The 22,893-nt window shown below is 50.5% G+C and overlaps 1 protein-coding gene across 5 annotated transcripts in view; it reads right to left on the bottom strand.

The window, feature by feature from the left end:
* ZFHX3 (zinc finger homeobox 3) overlaps positions 1–22,893 on the bottom strand; it is a 693,289-nt gene that overhangs the window by 5,741 nt on the left and 664,655 nt on the right. For all 5 annotated transcript variants that reach the window (XM_072872994.1, XM_072872995.1, XM_072872996.1 and 2 more), the window contains 4 exons: positions 18,723–18,856; positions 18,315–18,515; positions 9,107–9,209; positions 2,265–7,721 (listed from right to left, as the gene is read on the bottom strand). In XM_072872994.1, the coding sequence (XP_072729095.1) occupies positions 2,265–7,721; positions 9,107–9,209; positions 18,315–18,515; positions 18,723–18,856 (5,895 nt within the window). The remainder of the gene's footprint in view (positions 1–2,264; positions 7,722–9,106; positions 9,210–18,314; positions 18,516–18,722; positions 18,857–22,893) is intronic.

Here is a 22,893-nt window from a genome sequence, read left to right as displayed (position 1 = left end):
TGTATATAATTTGCCAAAGAGATCCTCTTGGCCTGCTTCTGGCCTCTGAAACAAGATCTTTGGTAAGAACAGAAGTATCGCATGAAAAAGTCCTGGCATGCAAAGACGCCCTTCAGGCATGTAGCTAGGGCTAGATTCAAGGAGCAGGAATGGGCAGCGGCCCTGAACACAAGAATTTCTAACAGCAACTGTTTTTAAAAATGGTTTCATTACCATGACCTATCCTACAACCATAGTCAAGAACGATTTTACTTTCGCTTTGGGGGGCATGGGAAGAGTTCTGTAACTATGCAAAAAAGCTTTGCAGAGGCCCTAACTGCCAGCAGAAAGCTCTTCCAGATTCCAGAAAAACTTACTCTGATCTTTTCAGCTCTCTGATAGGACTTTCTGACACGGACATCAGCAACCATGCTACAAGGTAATCCCCTCTGCTGCTCTCGTGGAAAAAAAGATCGTGACTCCAAGAGAGTGGATCATCTTTGGAAAGGCCAGAACCCAACAAATACAGCGAGATTTTACTCTTTTTCATTTGTCAACAGAAGATATTTCAGAGACGAGCAGTAATGGAGAAAAAGGTGAACGCAGCCACTTCCGAGGGAGAGAACGATGCCTGTTTTGAGTCACGGGTCTCTAGGGCTCTCTTTAGGCTGTTATACCCAATGTCCCTGCAACCACACACAAACTTCAGGCACTACTGATGCGATTTACAGCGAGCAGCTCTGCAGCCAGTCCCCCCTGCGAATGTCAGATGAGCTGTTCAAGTTCCACGTAGCTGCTCACACCAGCTACTATCCTTTTGTCTAGGGCTTTGCTCTGCTTATCCAAAGATTTACCTCCGGGATGACAAAAGAAGACGGCCATTTTATTAACATGACACAACCATGTTACCTGGCGGCATCTGCAATGAGTTTTTCAATCTGTTGAAAAGGGAACTTCAGAGTCAGCCTGCTGAATAAAAGCATCAGAAAGTCTTTTTGGAGACTGATAGCACTCCGATTTCCGATTAAGAAGCTAGGAAGACGCTCAGATCCTATTTAGGGTTCACACCATGGATTATAACTCATCATTAGCCAATTAGTTCAGTACAGTAAGAGGAAGTTACCATTCCTGGACACTGTCTAATAGCGGTAGACCTGTATTGCCACAGTGTAGAAAACAAAGGTGCACAGTGGCTCATGGTGTAACCGTACCAGGTGTTACGGTGTCACGGGCTTTCCAGCCTCAGACAGACTCAGCCTCTTGCTGAGACAAGACACTGGAATCAGTTCTCGGGATACCTCTGTAAACGTGGAGCTGCCCTGGTGAACGTCAACTCGAAGAGGGATCATCAGAAGTAAACAGAGAAGTCTGCCACGTGAAAGCAAGTCTCCCAGAGAACATCAATTACTCTGTCATGAGTGGCAATTCAGACACAGGCATGTCTCTGGGATGCCACGGATGTAGCAGGGGTGAAATAAGGCCCTTGGATCACGTTTTCTAGGTCACTGCTAGTCTGCTCTTCCACTGCCAGTCTCTGCTATGCATCTTATACTTTCCACCCATCCACCAGGTACAAGGGAAAGGAGTATCCTCAAAAAACAAAGTCCAATATCTGCGATTAGGTCACCCAAAGGACTATGCCCAATTTCATTTTTGTGTAGTATCGCTAAGAAAATTCTTATTAAAATACAAAGGAGATTTGTCCCACGACTACACCGTCGTTTGCTGAGAAGGTACTTTCAGGTTGTGCCCAGCCATTGCTCAAAAACCAAGGCACAGCTGCATCGGGATTTGACCTGGAGGTCACCGTAAGGCCGCTACCTAAAGATGCTCCAGGTTTCTCTCACCAGTGCTACCAGGCACACCACACTTTTCCCTAGAAATGGTTCAGAATGATTAAAAACTTGGGATGGCACTACATAAACTGAATAACAAAAGGAAAGGCATAATGAACAATGCATTCAGCACATTAGTCCTTTTCCTGTTCCATTTGATAAATCCTCTATTTTCCATTCCTTGAAGGTGCTTCAGAATTTTTAGTCTGTGCTAACAGAACAGAGATATGCAGCGTGTCTAGATCTTGCTCTATTTCAGACTTTGCTAGAAAACCCGAGTTCAGGAATTAAAGATAAAATACCTATTGCTTATTCGCTGTCAAGTAAACGTGCTCGACTAAAGGGCTGGGCATCCTATTATCAGTCATTCTTTCTCAAGGGATCCGCTTGTGCTAAAGATGCGTCAAGTTAAGCTGTGTCTCTGAGCAGTGTGATAATATCCATACCCACCTGTGTTGGATGGAGTGAAGCCTGGTAAGGATGGGCTGTTGAGGCCTGGGAGCAAGACTGGAGGGATGCCCTGTAGTGCTGGGTATGCAGCAGGAAGGTTAAGAGCTTGCAGAGGGGTGTTATCAAACATGCCCTGCTGTTGAGCTGCCAGACCAAGAACCTCATTGGCTTTTTTGATCCGGTCCAGCTCCTGCTGAGCCATCAACTGACGTACAGTAGCTGGGTCAAAATACTCCTTTTCCTTATCCAACTGGCTTCCAATGGTTTCTTTAACTTTGGAGATATGCTGTTGAGAGAAGATATGGTCACGTACAGACAGCCGAGCGCTGTACTTGATGCCACACAAAGTGCACTCTGTTTTGGGTCCCTCGTAACTTGTTTGGTTTATACCAAAATGCTTGGCCATGCTGAGTTTGGACTTCTTCTCCTTTGCCCTAGCATTCTGGAACCAGACCTGAACAACTCTCTTTGGCAGTCCAATGTCATTGCCCAGGACCTCACACTCCAGCATGGTAGGTGTCCTGTAGTCATTAAAGCATGACTTAAGAACTTTTAGCTGGAGATTAGTCATCTGAGTGCGAAAGCGTTTCTGTCCGGGCCGATCCCCGCTCTCTCCAGACTTGCTGGCTGAACCACTTGCACCAGGGCTGGGTGAGCAGGGGTCTGCAAGGCTGGATGTTTCACTATAGTCCACAGTACCTTCATTATCGTACTCTTTGCTGTAAAAGCTGGGAGCTGGGCTGACCAGGCCAGAAGACAGCCGATCTTCATATTCAGACATTGCTATCATGGCAGCTTTTGTCAGACCTTCACTGGGTCCCGATGCTGATTTGGTTTCCATTGCAATCCCTGTTGCACTGTCGTTGTCTGCGTTCCCTTCATCTCCTGTTGTAGTGTCTGTGATTGCAGTGTTGACAGAAGAGCAGTCATCATTGTCCAGCTTTGTTTGGTCAAAGCTCAGATTGACCGAGGACATGGAGGGACTCTCGAAGTCTTCTATGCCTTCCACCTTAATGGAGGATGGACTCAGCAGAGTTCGAGGTGACAGTTCCATGCTCTTGTTCACTGGGGAGAGAGGAACACTCTGTCCATCACTGCTAGTTGGTGGCATGTGGGAAAAGCTTGCTCCATCAAAGATGTCTCCCTTCATCTGGAGTCCCCCATCGCAATCTAGGAGCATAGCAGACAACGTCAAGTTGTATCCAGCTCTCTTGGCTTCATGCCAGTGACGGGATCGGATATGAGCTTCAAGAGCTGTCTTTGCTTTAAAGAGAGCTCGGCAGAAGGGACACCGTCTATGGGCTTGGGCAGGCCCTACAGCTCTGAACTGCCCCTTCCTTTCCCGTGCACGGGTGTTCTGAAACCAAACTTGCACCACGCGTTTCTTCAAGCCCACTTCATGTGCAATGTGATCCAACATTTTCCGTGTTGGGTTGGAGTCGAGCAAGTATTTCTGATAAAGAATTTCCAGCTGCTCTGGGGTAATGGTTGTCCTTAGACGTTTATCCCTTTGTGGTTCTTCTCCTCCAGTCCCACTGTCATTTTCTCCAGGGCTTGCACTGGCCTTTTCCTCCAGCTTTCTCTTCAGTGTGTTCATTGTGGATGTCGGAGTTGACGGTGAAGTGGCTGAGCTTGCTGGAATCTGTGGTAATGTTCCAGATAGCAGCTGGCTCGCAAGTAGTGGATTGCTGGGATCAAAAAGCATGAATGGCATATCCAGCGTTCTGTCCAGGAATGGGGGGTGGATAAACTGGTTCTGTGCACTCAGAAAATGGAGCTGCTGATGCTCCTGCCAATGCTCAAAGGAAGGAAATGCCAGCTTACACTGGTCACACTGGTATGGGATTAGCTGAGGAGGTAGGTTTGCCAGCTGTTGAGGGGTGGATGTGTGAATGGGTTTGAGGGAGAGATGTGAGAGCTGAGATGGACTGGGGCTTGACTGTGACAAGGAGCACTGAGGGGGCTGAGGAGGGGGAGGTGGCTGTTGCAATGAAGAGGGGGAGGATAACTGTGAAATCTTTTGGTGTGCTGAACTTGTCTTTTGTTCTCCTTGGTCCTGTTGCTGCTGAGACTCTTGCTTTGGTTGCACTTGCTTCTCTTGAGTTTGGTTTTGCTGTGTACTTGGAGGTTCAGACTGCTTTGGTTTCTCATCTGTAGCTTCTACTTTAGAACTATAGGTGGAGGAATCATCTGCCTCTGCTGTGAGCTGCAGAAAAGCTGAGGAGGTTGCATTGGCTGAAGACGTAGGTGTGCTGTAAGCTTGAGAGGGCATTGGTGTGCTGCAGGAGGAACTGGTTGGAGTCAAGAGCTCCATTGCATCCATAGAGTCTTCATTCTGGCTATCATCCTGTCCATCCTCATCCTCATCTTTGTAACAAAGCTTTTTCTGGTGTTTAATGAGATCAAAAATGCGCTGAAAGACTAGACTGCACTTTTTGCATTGGTAGTTCAAGTTGCTTGTTCTAATATACCTGTCATTTGTAAGCTCCCGTCGTTCCCCGTCTTTGCCTTCTCCCTGATTCTCATAGTTTTTCCTAGCTTTTTGACGGGCATTCTGGAACCACACCACTATAACACGCGTTGGGAGGTTCAGCAAGTTAGAAAGCTGCTCAAATTCATCATCCTTTGGATAAGCATTGGCATCAAAGAAGTCCTGCAGGACTCTGAGTTGGTAGTCAGTAAAGCGTGTCCGGGAGGACCGCTTGCTTCCCCAGTACTCCTGCTTTTGAGGTTCTGGAGAAGGAGGCCGTGAGTCTATCTTCAGTTCTTCCAGGCTGGTAATGGGAGGGTTACTGAAGTTGTATGGGGAATCCTTGTTGCGCTGGCGTTCTTTGAAAAGAGTGTTTCTGAACCAGTGCTTGATCACTTTCTGGGGCAATCCAGATTTGTCCGCCATCTCTTTGATCTGTTCCTCACTTGGGGAATTGTTAATATCAAAATACTGCCGAAGGACTCTGAGTTGGTCGTCGGTGATCCGCGTCCGTGGCCTCTTGTTCTGCTGCTGCTGGAGAAGGCTAGGGTTGAGCTGATGCTGGTACAACTGGGCCAGGTCGGCAGGCAGAGGGTCTACGGGACCAAGCTGGGGCGGCAGCTGAGCAGGTAACGTTTGTAGTGGCATGGTTTGCATCATAAGTGGTGAAAAGATGGGGAGCTCCATTGGCATGGAGAGCTGGGTGAGTGGCACAGACGGCTGGGCTGGTGCGATCGTAGGAGAGGTAATCGGTGGGGCAGAAGTAGGAATGGTAGGAGTAGAAGCCGGCTGAGGAGGTGCTGGAGGGAGCGGAGGTGGGGGCGGTGGAGGTGGTGGCGGTGGCTCTGGGGTCTGAGGCCTTAGCGGGTACAGTTTGTCATAGTGTTCTCTGTATTGTTTGGCAAATCTCTCTAACTGCTTAAAGGGAAAGTAATGTTGGTGAACATGCTCTTGGTGGCTCTTCAGGATGAGGATGTTTGAAAAGAACTTGCCGCATGTATCACACTCAAGCTTTTCCAAGTTGTCACCTTGCTCTGTCTTCCCATTTTTCTTCTGGACCTTCTGCTTGTTCTCATTATACTGAATGACAAGCTCAAAGCCAAAGTTTTCCAGCAAGGCTTTTGTGGCATTCCCTCTTGCATCAGAGGCAATACGCGGAGGCAGTAAGGAGGGCTCCGAACTACTGCCTGGTACAAAGTCCTTCTTCTCTTTGGGCTTTAAGTTATCCGGCAGAGACTCCTTAGATGCTACATTATTGTCTCCCCTCTCTGCACCTTCCCTTTCCCGTGGGGTTTCTTTTTCTTTCTCCTTCACTACGGATTTATTCTTCTTCTCAGGGTGCTGGCTCTGCTGTATAAGGACGGAGTGAGGTTGTGACAAGGACAGCTGACCTTGCTGCTGCTGTAAGAGCTGTGGATGGCTCTGCTGAGGGAGCTGAACTTGAGCTTTCAGGTCCTCCAGCAGACTTGGACCTGTACCAGTCAATGTCAATGCACCACTGGTGACAGGCAAACTAACTTCTGGATTGAGCTGGAACTCGGCACTGGGGATGTAGAAAGGAAACAAAAGATGCTGCTGTTGCTGAAGCTGCAGAAGGGTCTCAGTGGTCATCGGAAAGTGCGGCAAAAGTGCTGGGTTGAACAGCTGAGACTGCAGGAGAGCAGCTTGCTGCTGCAGTTCTTGTTGCAGATGGGCCTGGACTTGGGCCTGTGCCTGTGCCAAGGTTTGAGCTTGCTGCTGCTGCTGCTGCTGCTGCTGTTGCTGCTGCTGCTGCTGCCTGGATGCAATCATGTCTGCCAGCTTCTTTCGGTTTACCTCTTTAGGCTCCGAAGGTGAGGAGATATTAGTGCTTACAGGGTTACCTAAAGAAGGAATTCCCACACTGTCGCTGGATACCTGGTTGAGCAGGCTGGGAACGGGGGTTGTGCCCGAATTACTTGTGTTGGTGGTTGTAAAAGTATTACTGTTGCTAGCGCTCACTGGACTTGGCGTGGATGAACCCAAAGAGAGACTGCTGCTGCTGCTGTTGCCAGCTCCGTTACTGCTGCTGCTGCCCCCAGCTGCCTCCAGCTTGGCCGCGCGAGCCTTGGTTTGGTGCAGGACAGACCTCATGTGGATCTCCAAGGTTGAGCTCTGACTGTAGGCCACGTTGCAGGTGTTACACTTAAAAGGTTTGTTGTCTGGGCTGCTGGTAGGTTCGGGCTGCCCAGTAGCAGACTCTTGGAGGGCTCTTTTCAGTTTATGCAGATGAGAAACTGAATTGTAATGGACCAGGAGAATGTTCTTTTGCGTGAAAGACTCCTTGCAGACTGTGCACTTGTAAGGGCGAGACGGATCTAGGAATTTCTCCATAGTGAAGTTAGGGCCCTTCCTGAAGGGTAGGGCCCTTTTCGGTTCTGAGCCAGAGTCCTCTTGCACTGACCCTGAATCGCTACCTGTCGGGCTCTGCTTATCTTCCAAGTCGCTCTCCTCCTCCTTATCTTCCTCGACTATTATAGTGTGGTCTTCTGCAAGTGAAGGATCGCCCATAGCGAGGAGGTCCCCGTTGACCAAGAGACCACCATACAGCTGCTGAATGTCAGCCTCGCTCAGCTCCAGATGGCTGGTTTCCAGGTGCTTCTTCAGGGCCTGGAAGGTTCGGAAGCTGCGCTGGCAGAGGCAGCACATCGTGGCCGCCCGGATGACGTGGTACTGGGAATGGAGCTGCAGCTTCTCAATGGTTTTGAACGCCAGGCTGCACTGGTTACAACGGTACTTGTAGACGTGGCGATCGGACACCGGCAGCTGAGGCCGCTTTGCGTGAACTTCATTGAAGTGTGTCTGCAGGGCTGCCGAGCTCTTGAACACCTGGTTGCAGCCCTTCTTCCAGCAGAGGAAGCCCGAGTCCTCCCTGGCAGAGCTCTGATCGGCTGGAACGGGCTTGGGATCTCCGCTGTGCTCTGTGCTTTCCGATGGCAAAAGACTCTTTCCCGAGTCCTCAGAGATCTCTGTGAAAACAAAATCAGAGCAAACCTGAAAATTACACCAGCACACAAGGGCTGATCAGCACCCTCTTCTTGTCCCTAATATGGCCGTGTTTTTTCCTCTGAGAGATGATAGCTATTTCTAACATTTCTCCTCTATCTTCATTCATTTATTTTAATATCAGCCCATTACCCTCATCATGGCCCATTGCATAAACCTACACAATTTACTTTCTTGCCCACTTTGAGTATCTGGAAATTATTCACACACACATGTTCCCTTAGTGCATTTATCACCTTTAATTCTTCCTTTTAAGTGAAGGCCATTCAGCCACCTGTCTGTCTTTGCTGTTTTTCTTTGATGTCCTGCCTCTTTTCCGATAAGAAGGTTCATCAAATTGAAGGTAGTATTTGAGTCTTGGTCCTATCAAAGCTAGAACAACAGGAATGAAATTCAGGTCCTGCTGGCAGCAGCTCAAAGGGTGCTGTTTGAGGGAGGATGGGAGAAGAAGGAACAAGCACTCAGTCCACTGCCACTTTTCCAGGGTCTAAGAGCACAGCCCTGCCAGAAAAGACAGCATGATACGGGCAGAAGCCAAAAAAGGGATCCCATTGCCCATTAGCTACCCTGGCTGTGCCAGTGGTGCCCCAGCAGCATCCCTGCCTTGGGGCCGTCTGCCTGAAAGGAAGCGATGGCTGTCGTCATTCCCAGATTCCTTACAGACCTTTCAAGAGGGCACAGAAGGAAGACCGGCACTGCTTCCCTGCCAGGTTTGAGATCAGACACTTCTGCCCACGCAGAATGATGTTCTTGGGATGCTCTCACACCACACTACAAAGCCAGGACTAAATAGCCATGGATTTACAGCCATGCCTTCGTAACACAGCATGGCAATGAAAAAGACAGAGGAGATTTGGACTGGGTGAGGACCACAGCAGCCCAAAGCTCCCCAAACTGTGTGCCCAGCGTATGTACTTGATCTACGATGGCAGCAGAGCAAGTACAGCAGAGGTGGGAGCACGGTTTGCGGCCAGCAGCTGCAACCTTCAGCGTTTCTCTATCAATCCCCTCAGCCCTCCACCACCTCTGCTTTTCGCTGCTCACATCTGGTCTTCTCCTTTGCAAGGACGCAACACCATTTCCACGCGAATCGCCACGGTGGTGAGCTGTGCTCCTCAGCTCCGAGCCGCCCTGCTCTGACCTGCCATGGGGACAGCCGGGGCACCAGCCTTTTGCGGCACAGATGAAGGGAGACGGCCCTGCTGGGCACCGTCCGACTGTGGTTCTCAGGAGGCAGCTGGGCGCATGGAGCTCACCCGGGCGGAGATGTCCCCAGACACAGTCCCTGACCAGGTGTTGGGAGCTGGGGGAGTGGTGGGACTCGTAGACCTCATTGACCCCCACTCACCAGGCTGCTTCCCCAGCTCCTCCGCAGTTGAGTTCCCGTCCTTCTCTGGAGCGGCTGCCGGGAGAAACATGCTGCTGGGCATCATCACCTCAGGTGTTGTCACCTGGAGACAGGGAGGGAGGGATGTGGGGAGAAGAACAGCACAGGAAAATATTTAAAACATCTTCAGTGGCAAAATTAGACACCAGCGTTGTAAAGTCAGAGGCGTCACTTTTCATAGCTCACTGAAGACTCATGTTTATTAGACAAAGCTCACATCAGTCAAAAGTGCTTCTACAGTTACATTCTGGACATAATTAGCAGTGCACACTTGAAGAATAATCTTATTATTAATATTTTTCCTTTATGTAGAATTCAGACTTTGATCACTGACAATGTTTTGTCATGGGCTGTGAAACTTCTTGTGCAACCAATTAGGTAGATAAGTTGAAAGGCCCACCTTAAGCTGCTGAAAACATAATAAGGCCCCTAATTAAATCATACCTCGTAAAGTACACTGTAATCTTGAACTAGGGAGCATTGCAGCACTGTTTTCAAAGTGTATCGATGCAGGAAAAGGAGGGGCATGAGAAAGAAAAGTACAAATAAGGAGAGAGGTGACAAAGGAAAGGATGAATAAGGAAAGACTAAAAAGACAGCAAATTGTCCATGGAATGAAAAGCTTTTGGTAACCCTTTCCTTGCTCTGACTGATGTGTTCCCTTCGCTGCTCTTCAAGTGTTTGTCTAGACCCTGCACCACCATAACCAGCGCAGTACTTGAGCACCAACATTTTTAAAGAGCTGGAGAGTTTGCGTGCTTCAACTAGAGATGCTCTTTGAAAGAGTCTCATGCGTATGCTCATCTTTTTCTGGAAAACTGTGTTTCTTTGGGTGTATCCAGTCACACACAGAACACACAAACTACCTCGCTAGCAGTTTGTATGCGGTTGGCATCAGACACAGGACAACGAATACCCTTCTGAACGTCCAGAGCCAGTATCTCACACCACCGGAAAAGCTGCCCCACAGCCCTTCTCCCCAGAGCAGCCACTGGAAAGACAGACCCCCATCACCATCACCATCCGTGCCGTACTCCAGCGCACGGCTGCCAGCACTGGTTAGATGCCTGGGGCAAGCAAAGACACCTCTACAGCTCCGAGCAGCTGCAGCTTCATCCCGCTGCCGCTCAGGGAGCGTTTCCCTTCCACCAGGGCCATGGTACTTGAAGGAACAGAAACCACCACTGACTTGCAATGCCTGTGGTGCTTCTGCTGCCAGCCCCTGACCATTGGGAAAGTGAGGCATAAATAAACACTCCGACAGGTATGTTTCCTAGCGAAACAAGTCTCTCCATCCTTCTCTCCAATACATTTGAAGAGGGCATTTGAACCTTGGATTTCAGAAGAGAGTGAGCGAGTGAGGCTGTCATCGGCATGCAGGGCACCTTGCTTTCTGCAAAGTCAAGGACCGCAAGGCTCTGATTGAACCGCATGAGATATTAGTAAATCCGTGGCGAAGCTGAAGGTAAACCTACAGGCAGGACATGAAATCTTCCTTATCTACATGCATGTCAAATCCAAGCAAACACAGACTAGACATTGGCTTCGCTAAGTGAATGGAAGCAGAAACAGCCCATGAAAAACCTCAGAAACAAATGTTCACGTTGGAGTCGCTGCAGACATCCGAACCGCACTGGGGTGGGATGCTGAGCTCCCTGCCTTGACTGGGACGGCTGGTGCAGAGAGGTGGGTGCCGGGTCCCACAGACGTCGGCAGGAAAGGCAGCTGACACTGATAAATCACCAGGAGGGAAGCTGAGCACACCAAATTCATTCCACCTTTCACTCTAAGCGGGAGCATCTGATGGCTGTGGGTGGTGGGTCGGGAGACGCGAAAGGTCACTGGTTAATTCCCGGTAGCCGGGCTCGGAGGAGGGGGACAAGCAGGGATGCCGAGGAGGGAAGGCAAGAAGGAGCCGTCCCTCTCAGCTTTATCAGCAGGGAGAGCGCTTTCCTAGGATCTTTAGGAATTATGAAAAATAAATAATGAGAAATTAAAAAAAACCCCAACAGAGTAGAAAAAGAATAAAATTATCTAACACCTCAGCTGCACATCATTATAGAAAACTGTGGGCTTTTTATACGCATTACAGTAAGGCAGCCATCCCCACTACCACACTCAGTACGACGGATCAGTAATTGTTTTCATACACTTTAATTAGAAAAACTCAGATGGCTATGAATAATAATGGAAAAGAGAGACTTTTGCACTTGAAAGGTTGAAGTCAATCAAGTGTGAATGACGGCAAAAAAGAAAAAAAAAAAGACACCAATTCATCAGGCCTCTGTTGTCTCGCCCCGTCTTTAATCATAATTCCTGATTGGGATTCAAGAAGGCAGTAAGCAGCGGTTCTTTGTCTGCCTTCACCTTCCGTCAATTAACTCTCCCCGAAATATAATCATCAACCTCACATGCTCCTCTGCATCTTAATCTGGGTCTCCAAACCAGTAAGTCCTGCCCTATATGTGCTTAAGTAATTACCTTTATCATCTACCTGCATCTCCGTAGCCACAGTTCTCACCCTACTTCTACCTCTCCCTCCACAATAAAAAAAAAAAGAAAAAAAAGGGGGGAAGAAAAAAAAAAAAGGCTGCGGTGCATTAAATTGCTACAGGTACAAAATACCAAAAGGCAAACAGAAAAAAGCCTGGAGAAAAGTGCAGGAAACTAGAAATTCTGGATATGGATGCAGGGCAGCTGCAGGCAGTCCAGCAGCCACGCGGGGCTGGCCCTGGGAAGCAAAACCTTGAAAGTAAGGCTCTGGTCTTGCTTCAGCAACTGGACCCGCTTTAGTCCTCTACCTGTTTAGCACCATTCCGGCTTCTCCGGAAAGTGCCGCCCGCCTCCGACACCATTTTCCAGGGCAGGAGTACTCTGCCTCTTCATCCCCATGGACTACCCCCGGAGCAGGCAGCAAAGATAAAACAGTGAAAACAGACTGCACATCTCGAGTAATTTTGCATTGATACTGAATTCTAGACTGCCCATTTTGAGCTATTTGTCCTTTTACACTGCAAACCTGTCCGAGGATATACCGTTTCCTCGTGCGTGCAGAAAACGCCTCGCACGTTGCAGCTGCTTTTAATACAAACAAACAGTGGGAGTACCAAGGGGGCAGGAAGGTTTAGTAGGCCACGGCCACCCGACAGATAAACAAGGAGCGGTGCTCTACAACACCGCATTGTGTACTTCAGATGTATTTAAATGGCATTAACTGTTCCGGTGATAGAGAGGAACGTGTTTATCTCGAGCACAGCCTGTGTTAGCGCGTGCGGTCATTAAATGCTCTCTACCTCCCTCTCACCCGAGCAGGCAATACCTGGCATGTAATCCTGGCACCCACCCTCAGCTCTGCTCGTACCTCTGTTTAAATGTCTCTTCAACACCAGCTGTTTCACACTGGCAGCGAGTCCGTCAATCTGAACCCTTATTAAAAAAACAACCCTACAGATGGAAGGCCGACAAATGTGATTTGTCTTCTCCCTTTCCTTCTTCTGTACACACTTGCTTTGCTCTGTCTAACATTAAACTGAATCCCCTTTGCAGCTGCAGCTGTGATCTTCTGGCCCACAAGCCACCAGCAAAGCCTTCCAGCTTGGAAACGCCACTCTCTGATCCACCACGCCAGGTCCACCTCTGCGCACAGCCCTGAGCACGCCCGTCCCCCGCTGCTCCTATGTCCGAGGTCTCCTCTAGGTTGCTCTCCAAAGCAACGTCATCATACAGAAGGCAAATGGTCCCTTCGACCTGCGTCACTCTTGACCTTTCTGTCCCAATGAAACCGGGAGGTGGGGAGGGATCAGCAGTTCACTCCCACCCGCTCTTTCTGACAGCCCGGCGTTTGGATACCAATAGGTGGATCAGGTTCAGTTTATTGGTACTTCAATGACTAGAGTCAGCGTCTCCATGAACGTCTGGAAAGCCCTAATGCTGGCGCGGGCACTCAGGGCGCACCCTTTGCTCCGACCGTCCCGTCCCCAACCCCGTCCCGCTCGGTGTGGTGGGGAACTTGCTTGGGTGAAGAGCAAAGGAGGGGGAAGTTTGGGCCAGAGACTGTGGCAGTCCCTCCTGTGCCCCACTTTGAAACGTCTCCCCTGTGGTCTGTACTGGAGATGGGAATGCTGGCCAGAGAACTTCCCTCTAGAGCAGACTGCGGAGAAGCCAATTATCTGCCTTCGAAGATGCAAAGTTGTTGGGACAAGCCTCTGCTTCCAAGGACCCTCCCTTTCGGAAGAAATTCAGATCCCCGTAAGCAGATAAAATTTCTTTAAGATGATGAGATCCACTGACATGCGTGGGCACCCCAATTCGATGGCCGTTTCTATAGACAATGCGATCCAGTGAGTGACCGTTACAAAAAACCCAAGGGCTGACACGCCACGTCTCCTGCCTCCCTGCCCCACAAGTATCCTCAGCAGATCGCACACGCCCTGACACCTACGCACCTGCCCGTCACCAGTCTGGAGAACAACCTGTGGGTCCACTCCTCACCCGTGACAACCTACAGCAGTGACAAGCATGGCTCCTGCCACTACAGGATCTACCAGATTTTTAAGACGATGAACCGCAGAGCCGCTTATCAGCATGGGCCGGAGGCTCAGAGCTGCAACACCCCTCCCGCGCTGGCCCCGGCAGCGTGACACAAGCATATTCTCGGCACGTCCAAAAAATTAATCTTGGATAGCGTGAATAGCCAGCTCCCCGTGCACGCTGGATCTGCCTGCTCTGCCTTTCCTCCGACCGAGTGACCGAAGGTGTGGACAGTCTCTTTACAGGTTCCCCTGTAAATGCCCCAAAATGCTGAAATTGTGCGGCTTTGAAAAGAAAATCTCTAGAAAGGGTCTGAGGAGATACATTTCTATCCTTATGTCCATGCAACCAGGGGGAAATACACATGCAATGCAAGGTTCCCGAACCAGACAAAGGAGGTAATTTCCATTACAAAGAGAGAGAGAGGGTGCTGGAGTGAAAAGCTTCATTAGACTCAGAGAGGCAAAGCAATGGCAGTATACCAAGGTCACTTCTAATTTAGACCATCTAATTGGCAAACATGGCTCCAAATGGCTATCATCTCACAGGGCTCAGAATTAATGAAGCCCGATTATTTTCATTACCTTCATCCGAGATGGAGAATGAGACACAGAGTGAGAGGGAAAGGGGGGAGTGAGAGGGGGCGAGAAGGAGGGAGAGAGAAAAATTGAATGACAGCAGAAGGGAGAGAGCAATAAGAAAAGACAATAGGAAAGAGGGAAAAAATGTAAAGATAGCAAGAGGGAGAAGCGAGGATGGCAGGGACGGGCAAGGATTACTCTTAGAGCAAGGGAGAAAAGAAAAAGATGGAAAGACGGCTGGAAACACTGGGAAGACGCCCTAAACCGAGGAAGAGAAAACTGACAACAGAAATGACGGGAGAGGAATGTGCAGAGGGATAAAGCCGGCTGCGGGCGGAGGGAGAGCTCCCCGCTCCCGGGGGCTGTCGGGAAGCCGTCCCTTCTCCCGGCTTGAGCCCATCAGTCTTGTCAATCGACTGTGCAGGCGAACTGCACTTCACCCTCATTAAGGGGCTCTCTGCTGAAGCGGTGCAGGCCCAAGATTAGCAAAGAGGCTGTTATGTGGAAAGATGGCGATTAGACCCGCTTAGAGCGGCTGAAACGCCACGTAAAATGAACTTGGCCGCATTCGTTCACCAGCCCCGTGGAAGGGAAGCCGCGGGAGACGGGGGGGCCGGCAGGAGCCCCTGCCCCTGCCCACGGGGCTTCCCTGGCCCCCACGTCGCGCGGGGACGTGGCAGGCGCTCCTCTCCGCTCAGCCTGCGGCTGCGGCCCCCCCAGCCGGGTCCCAGCGCCTGGGCTGGCGGGGAGGGCCTGGGTGTCCCGTGGGACAGCGAGCCCGGCTGCTCGCTGATCTGAAAAGGGGGGCACGGAACAGCCCGCTCGGAGATGCTGAGCACAAGCAAGAGCCGTTACTATGGCAACAGACATATTAGACACTGCAGGTTCCTGAAAGGCGTCTGATAAGGTATTATTAACTGGAGCCTCCTCCAAACGCCGAGCGCAAAGACACTGTGTCGAAAGGGACCTGGCTCCCATTTACCGGACTGCAATTCCCTCGCGGTGGCAGCGAGACCCGATTCACGCATCAGACTGAGACGGGAATCTTGGCTAGAACGAGCAAAATCAGGAACGCTTGATGCTGCCACATGCTGCACAAGCCCTACCGTTTCTCAAAGTCTCTCTCATTTAATGCAAAAAAGAGCCACCTTCTGACACATGTGCTACTTGACTTGAAGGAGGAGAGGCAATCTTCCTCCCCGGACAGATCTCTGGGTACCAGAGGAAACAGCTGCCCAGGGCCAGTGGCAACGGCAAGGTGGAAAAACCAGAAAGAAGCAAGAGGCAGAGCCTCACGGCTAAGCCAGCCTCCACGGTTCTCAGCAGAAGTCCTGTGCTCTGCGGCAGGACGAGGCCCTGCTCCGGCACAGCAGCTGCGCTCACCTAAGGGGACCGTCCTCGGTGTCCCTCAGCTCCTCAGCGAGTGGCTTCTGCCAGTCGCCCTGTATCCTGGAGGACACAGACCTGCTCAGGCCGAGAGGACGGACCAGCCCAACCGCGCCGTTCCAGACCGCGTGTTCTGCCGACAGCCCAGCTCAGGAACGAACCGCTTCACATCAGCATAACGCACCCTTAGCAAACTGGTTACGCTTGCTGGCGTAACAAAGGGGCTCAGCTTCTGCTCACTGCTCTCCTAAGGTCAAAATGTCTTCTATCAACGTAGTTAGGAGCTAACAAGATTCGTTCACGTCCTCCGAAGGTATTTACACACTTAAGCACCACCAGTCAAAATGGATGCAGGTCACAGAGACCGAGGTCTTTGTGACGGGACAGCTCCTTGACCCGGGTGCGCGAGTGGCCGGCAGAGCAGAGTCACACCCTGCCAGAGCCTGCGGGCACGGCCAGCTTCCAGGCTTAGCGAACTGCTGGTGCTTCTTCCCTGCCTCTCTAGACTCTGTTATTCAGAGCGTGCTGGGATCCGCCAGCCTGGCGGGACTTTTAACGGGTTTTACAACGCGGCGCCCACTTGGAGCAGACGTGGCTCTCGCGGGTGGTCGGGAGCACGGGTCCCACAGCGGCCACCGCCAGCCTTCGCAGCCTGCCGGGGCGCAGGGCCCACCTTCGGCTCCTGCGGAGCCCGCTGGGGCCAAGAGAGAGGGCAGAGAAATCAGAGGACAGGTAGCTGGTAAAGCGAAGGGGGAAGAGAAAAAGCATAAAGGTGTTTGAGAAGGAGCCACAAGAGGACTGGAAGGGTGACAGAAAGAGCAGACGAGAGAACGGTAAGAGAAAAGCTGGGCAACGCTGCCTGTGCTTGCTCAGATGATGTCACAGGAGGGGAGCTGATAAAGAACGTGAGAATTACAACAAACACGATATTATTCCGTTGTCAGGAATTGGCAAAGAACAGAGAAAACAAAGCAGAAATGGGGTGCAAGGAAAGAAACCACAAAGAGAAAGAACTGACAGGAATCAAAATACACACTTATTTTATATACTTGGCGACAAGTTCTTAAATGCAGACACAACCTGGCCTTGAAGATTATACCGAAGAAATAACAGTGTAGAAATCTGCAAATACATCCCATTTGTGAATTTAGGAGGATTTTTGAAAATGTGCCTTATTAATTCTACCTGCGTCTTAAACTGACACTAGCAAATGGCAAGGCGCACTCATGTGAAACCTATGGAAAGGGAATTCATGAAAGAAGCATTCTGGGACTCAAAATGTTATCTACTGAAGCAAGTGCCTGAGCGCTGGAGAGCGGGGTAAGCCTCTATGAGCATTTCTGCGCTGCGACAGCACGGACAAGTCCCGCAGAAGAGGCCCAGCAGCTGCGCACACGACCACGCGTACGCCAGCAGCAGCGAGAGACCGGCTCAGCGGCTCTGGGGTAAAGCCAGCGCGCAACCCAGGTCTCACAAATGAGAACCTGAACACTGCGCTGTTAATTTACTACTTCTCACCATGCACTAACTCTCGAGTTAGACGAATTCCAATTCCTCGGAGATGGTGTTGGAGGAGGATTCCCATGCTAGGCGGTAAAACAAGGACGCAGGGCAGAACAGGAGCCTGGTGCAAACTCGTGTGTGCTGAACCACAATCTGCCGTCTGAAGTTTCTGCTCCCCATCAGAATATTGCAACAGCAATCACAACCCATACACAGCCACAACGTTCTCTGACAAACAGCTTGAGAAGCGGAGTTGTTACAAGTTTTCAGCTCTACGCAAAGACAGTTGACTTTATCTAGCGAACTTTCAATCCACACTTCAGTGGCTAACTTCCTACTTCAGAGAATTTTAACTGCCTATGCTTAAATTTTAATGTAAAACCAGGCATTTCAAAACACCTTAAAAACAGCACTTGAAACAGTAGCTCTAGTATTCAACAGTCCCGTAAGGTTCCCCCTCCCTTGGGCTCACGGCAGGGTATCCCTTGCCTGTTCAGGTTACCCTGAAAAAAGGGAATTGTTGCACGACAAAAGCGTTGTAATTTTGGATGGAGTGACTCCTCACAGAAGTAACAGATCCAACTTATCTCATACAGCCACAACAATGAGCCTCATTAAGTGAACGAAGCGCAGAACACGGGCAGCACAATAGGACTGTCTCCTCTCCACGAGATGAGGCCGCCAAGGGAAGTTACTCTATTGGTTCTCAAAATCATATTTTAAGCAGAAACCTGATATCTAATTTCCTGTAATGTTACCTTAATCACCCTGGCTGTCCTTCTTGGGAAGTGCTCATCAACACACGAGCACTTTCTCTCTGCAACAGGAGGGGCGCAGCCCATCAGCCACTGCATCTCCCAGAAGCTTCTGGGCAAAACGCGATCCCATGCAATGACCTCAGTAGTTAAAGGAAATCATATTTATTCTAATCTCTTCACAGGGGAATTACTCAACGCTGCAACAGTGCCAGTTTCCACAGTGCTCGAGCATGGACAAGATAGTCTCTGCAGACAAAACATGCAGGGACGGGAAAAACCTAAATGGCAGAGCCCTGACGGATGAAGGAGCTGCCCACTACAGCAAAGTCAGCCCGCGCAGGTCAGGCCATCCCTCTACGCCTCACCTCTGCGAGGAAGGCAGCAGACGTGCTTGACTATGCAGCCACTTACCGTCATGATGAGTTTCTCGACACAGTCGGGTGATACACTGTGCAGATGGGTGAGGTGCAGCTGCAGATGGATCTTGTTGTTCAGCATGTCCTGGCAGAGCGGGCAGCGGAGCATGGGCTGCACTGAGTGCTGGGTCATGGCATGCACCCGCAGCCGATTCACGTCTGTGTTACTGTACTTGCAATATGGACACTGATACATCTGCAGAGCAAGACAAATGAATCATGCAATTGTTACAGCTGCTGCTTTCCTCTTTCCTTACAGCTAGACTTTAATAATTCGATGCCTTCTCCTACCACCAGTTATCGCCTTTCATCCTCCTTCTCCTATTTTATTCTTTGCTTTTGGCACATATGAAACAAATTACCTGCTTGTAGATGCACAAAACGCTGGGTTCTTCTTCCTTACCTGCTCTGATTTGGTCTCCTCTGAAGTTTTTGACCATTTAAAGGAGAGAGGTGACTCAGAGCTGCTGGGAAACGATATTCGTTTAGAGGATGCTGGAGGCTCTGTCAGCTCCTTCTCTGCCTGGCTGGCTGGTGCTGCAACAAAAAGAGATTTGTATTAGGACATCCCCAAAGAGGCTTAAGTTGGACAAAGACAGTACTTCCATTTACTCTGCTGCTGTTTCTTGAAAGGCGTTGGAGGAGGATGAGTTTGTGGACTAACTTGCGTCCTACAAAGCATGCCAGGCCAAAAAAAGTTCTCGATTATCTTCCATAGTAAGGGAACTGTGTCATTTATAGTTAGAAGCAGAGAAATCTCAGCGATGGCTGTGGGCTGTTTACAGCCTGATAGGTGCAGGAGAGTCTTGTCCCGTGTTTACGTCGGACACACAAAGGCTTGGCCAGACGTGAAGGCCAATGTGTCACCTCCAATGTGTCACCTCCACGAGCAGCTGGACTGACTCGACAAAGCAGAGCCAGTCCAACTCCAGGCTCACCTGGGACGCTTTGCACAGGAACACTCTGGAGTACGTTTGCCCTGCAGACGGCTGGAAGCTGCGGCCGTCAAGACTCGCGCTCTGTGCTGGAAGCAGCGGCACGCTGCCAGGACGGCCCCGGCCAGCTCAGCCCACGCGCCTCGGGGAAGAGCATCTGAGGCTGCTTCCCAGCAAGCGGTGCCCCCCAAAATCACCATGGCAGACCGGCAGCCGGAGCCAGCCTACGGCCAGTGCTGGGACAGGACCCGGACAATCTCACAGTGCAACAAGCTGAGGAAAGGCGGTTTTGTTTCAGCAAAACAGAAAAAGGCAAATGAGCCTGGAAGTCAACAGCAAAACACTCTGCAAGTTGAGGCACTCCGAGAAGCACATCCCTGACCTTTACCCCTCCCCCAAACCCTGGCAGCCTGCAGAACATAAATTTGTGGGACATCTATTATTTAAAAACTGTAAGGACAAGTATATTATACACAGCCCCCGTCTCCTCCTCCCCGAACACACATTCATAACAGTACTTTAATCTGTCTCGAATCGACTTCAAACCCATTTCGCCCTTAATGGGAGTTATTCATTTTCACTTGAAAGGTAATATATGACAGCTGGATATTTAATATGATGGATCGGCTGCCGATTAACAAGGCACTGTAGCATTCTTAGACCGGTCCCCCCATACTCTTCCCCTTGTCTCTTATTCTCTTTGTGAACCCGCTGGTATCCGCTCCTTGTTTCAGAAGATGCCGTCAGAGTAAGGTCCGGGTAAACTGCTTCCTTCTCAAGGATCCTTCCATTCACTGACATGAGCAGTATTTCGAAAGGTACCACATCACGGTAAGAAAAACAATCCCCATTTCTAACCGCCTTCCCTGCCAGACCCCACCTCTACGCGTTCAGCTAAATAGAGGCAAAGTAACTTCCAGGAGAGGGAAAACAGGTATCGCAACAGATTACAGCGCTGCCAGAGGGAGGCAGGGATCAGAAGAGCTCTGGAGCTACTAAATTTCTCCTGGTAGACTGGGCCATGCCAAAGCCTGCTTAGAGGTGACTTCCTTCCCCGTAGCGCTGCCCTGCCGCACGCCTGGTATTTCAGTCCTGGCTGGTTACACACCTCCGTGCACGGACGTGAAGTCCAGGCTGCAGCTGAAACCAAAACCACAGGACCCCACTGTGTTGCCAACTCCATTAAAACATCCAAACCTAGAGCTTCTTTGTGTAAACCAAGTGTGCGGTGTCAGGGCTGACTTACGGACACCAAGGCAGATCCTGCTCTGCCCCCTGTGCAGAACGATGGGGGCTGCTTCTCAGGTCGATCCGCTGGCTGAACCCGAGACCCTCCCTGGGGTTCAGAACCGGCAAGTCATCAAAGGTGTCTACAGGACCAAAGCTGGTCTCCCTTTCTTCCTACTAATAAAATGTGCTTGGAGCGTGACAAACACGGCACCACCCCGGACCCGCCTGCGCTGCTCCTCCGCCGAGGAAAGCGGTCCCTCCCGGTGGGTTTGGGGAGACAGAGACCACCACCCCGAGCCAGCACTGTGGCGGGCAGAGGACCACCCTGCCCTAAAACGCCCTGCACGAGCCTCATGTGACGTGAGCGGCCCCAATAAGGAGGCTAATTGCTGTGCAATAAGGAGGCTAATTGCTGTGGGCATCGTCCACTCCTCGGTGTGATCTCGGACATTGAAGCATCAGCCCCAGTCAGGCAGTCAGGTGTCGGGACCAGCGTCCAGAGTCTGCCAGCACAGTCACACAGCCATGTGAGCTCTGCTCCAGCCCTGCACTGGGCTGGGACGACAACGCCAGCCACGACTTCGGGTCCCCTTAGACTTCTCTGCCCCGGACGGTGATTGTGTCTCCTACGTGGTCCAGGCCGGGTCTCTCCAGGCTCTGTATCTGTCAACTGCTGCTTCAAACCTTTGGGTGTCATCTGCTCTGCAAAACTACCGACAGGCGCTGCCACGAGCCATGCTGGCACCGCCAACCTGCATTAGGGGCAAGGGGACGTGAGGGAGGAAAAGGGATGAGGGCAGAAACCTCTGCTCACAGAATCACAGAATCGTATAGGTTGGAAAAGACCTTTAAGATCACCGAGTCCAACCGTAAAAGACTCACGTATGAGTCACCTTTCCAGATAAAGGATGACAACGCTTTCAGTTTTGGCAACAGAATGAGAACCATGAAATACCTACAGAATTGCATTAACAAAGCCAGGTGAGCTCTGGACATTTACAAAACCCCTGGTGTCCCCACCGGCGGTGGGATCTGCACAGCGAGGCACGAGGAGCGCCTGGTCCTCACCCTCTGCCACCGACTCCAGCGTGCACCGCTTCTAGCAGCTCACCAGCGTGATGGTGTCAGACGCAGTGGCTAAATTCAGCAATTCGACTGTCAACTGCCCCGTAGCTGCTGAACACTAGCTGTAACCTCTGGAGTCACGATGGGCTATTTTCTTATTTCCTTTCTACTGTGAAGCAGCCCGCTTAGAATTAGGGAGAAGTAAAAGGTAATTAAAATTTACTTTTACTTACCATTTCCAAAGTGCCCAATTTTATTAAATGCACTCGATCCTACCCATAACTTTAATCCTTCAAAACCAGAGTTATTAATGATCACCCAGACCCCAGAATAACTGGTTTGTTGCAGAGTTCTGAAAAATGCATACTGAATATTTGTTCTAAGTATTATTTTTTGAGTTGACAGCTCAAGTGGGAATTTTAACACCGAGACCGAAGTTTATTGTTGATAAACAGCCAAACATACAAAGTGACACATTCAGTCCACATCACAGATCAGAGGAATTAAGAACTCTCTTCTGCCTGGAGAAATGAGGACACGCAGCTCGGCGCCTGCCTGCAGAGCTCTCCAGCAGCTGCGCGGGACCTTCGCGCCTGCGTGGAGTGGACGGGACGAAATGCCCTTGGCCGAAAATGTCAAAAGGGCCTCGGCCCCGAACGGCAGCTTGGCACCAGAGAAGGCGGAGCACAACGCCTGCGCCCGAACCACGGCCAAGACCACGCTCTAGAGGTACAGGCCTTGCAGAAAAGAAAAAGGAATCTGGGTTTAAAGTGATGTACGACTATGTATCAGTTAGTATTTTTATTATTTTGACTCTTTAAATGGATTTAGTTCAGATTTGCCGACCTTAGAGAAAAATCTGCGTTTCTCAACAAACGTACCCGAAAGCCAAGTGCAACGGGACGGCGCTGCTGTCCGCGTGCTGGCCCGCCGCAGCACTTCTCGGAGACCTGCTTGTCTTCTCGCTCTTCCTTGGCAGCTTCTGCTTTTCAGAGGAGGAGGAGAAATCCTCCCAGGCGTTATTTCACAGGTGAGATGGGACGCTTCCTTGGAAGTGGGAATCCTTTCCTTTGCTAGGTCCAGAGGCAAAACCAGCCAGGGTCCCCAGAGCTGCCCGCTCTCCATCCTGGTGGGAAGGGCGTTGCCACCCCGCCTCCCAGCCATCAGGTTCTTTTAGCTAAAGTACCACTGACAGCCCCTTCATCTAAACTTCCATCTCCCAACCCAGCAACATAATGGAGAAGCCAATTAAATGATTATTAATTCATGCTGCTTTCCGTAAGCCAGAGGTTCTCATCTCCCTGCATTCCGTAAACCAGCTTGCCACTTGCCCTAGAAATTTAC

Source organism: Ciconia boyciana, chromosome 9 (assembly GCF_034638445.1).
Source record: "Ciconia boyciana chromosome 9, ASM3463844v1, whole genome shotgun sequence".
NCBI lineage: Eukaryota > Metazoa > Chordata > Aves > Ciconiiformes > Ciconiidae > Ciconia > Ciconia boyciana.
Note: the sequence above shows the minus strand (reverse complement) of the source record. Positions and strands in the feature narration are given on the sequence as shown.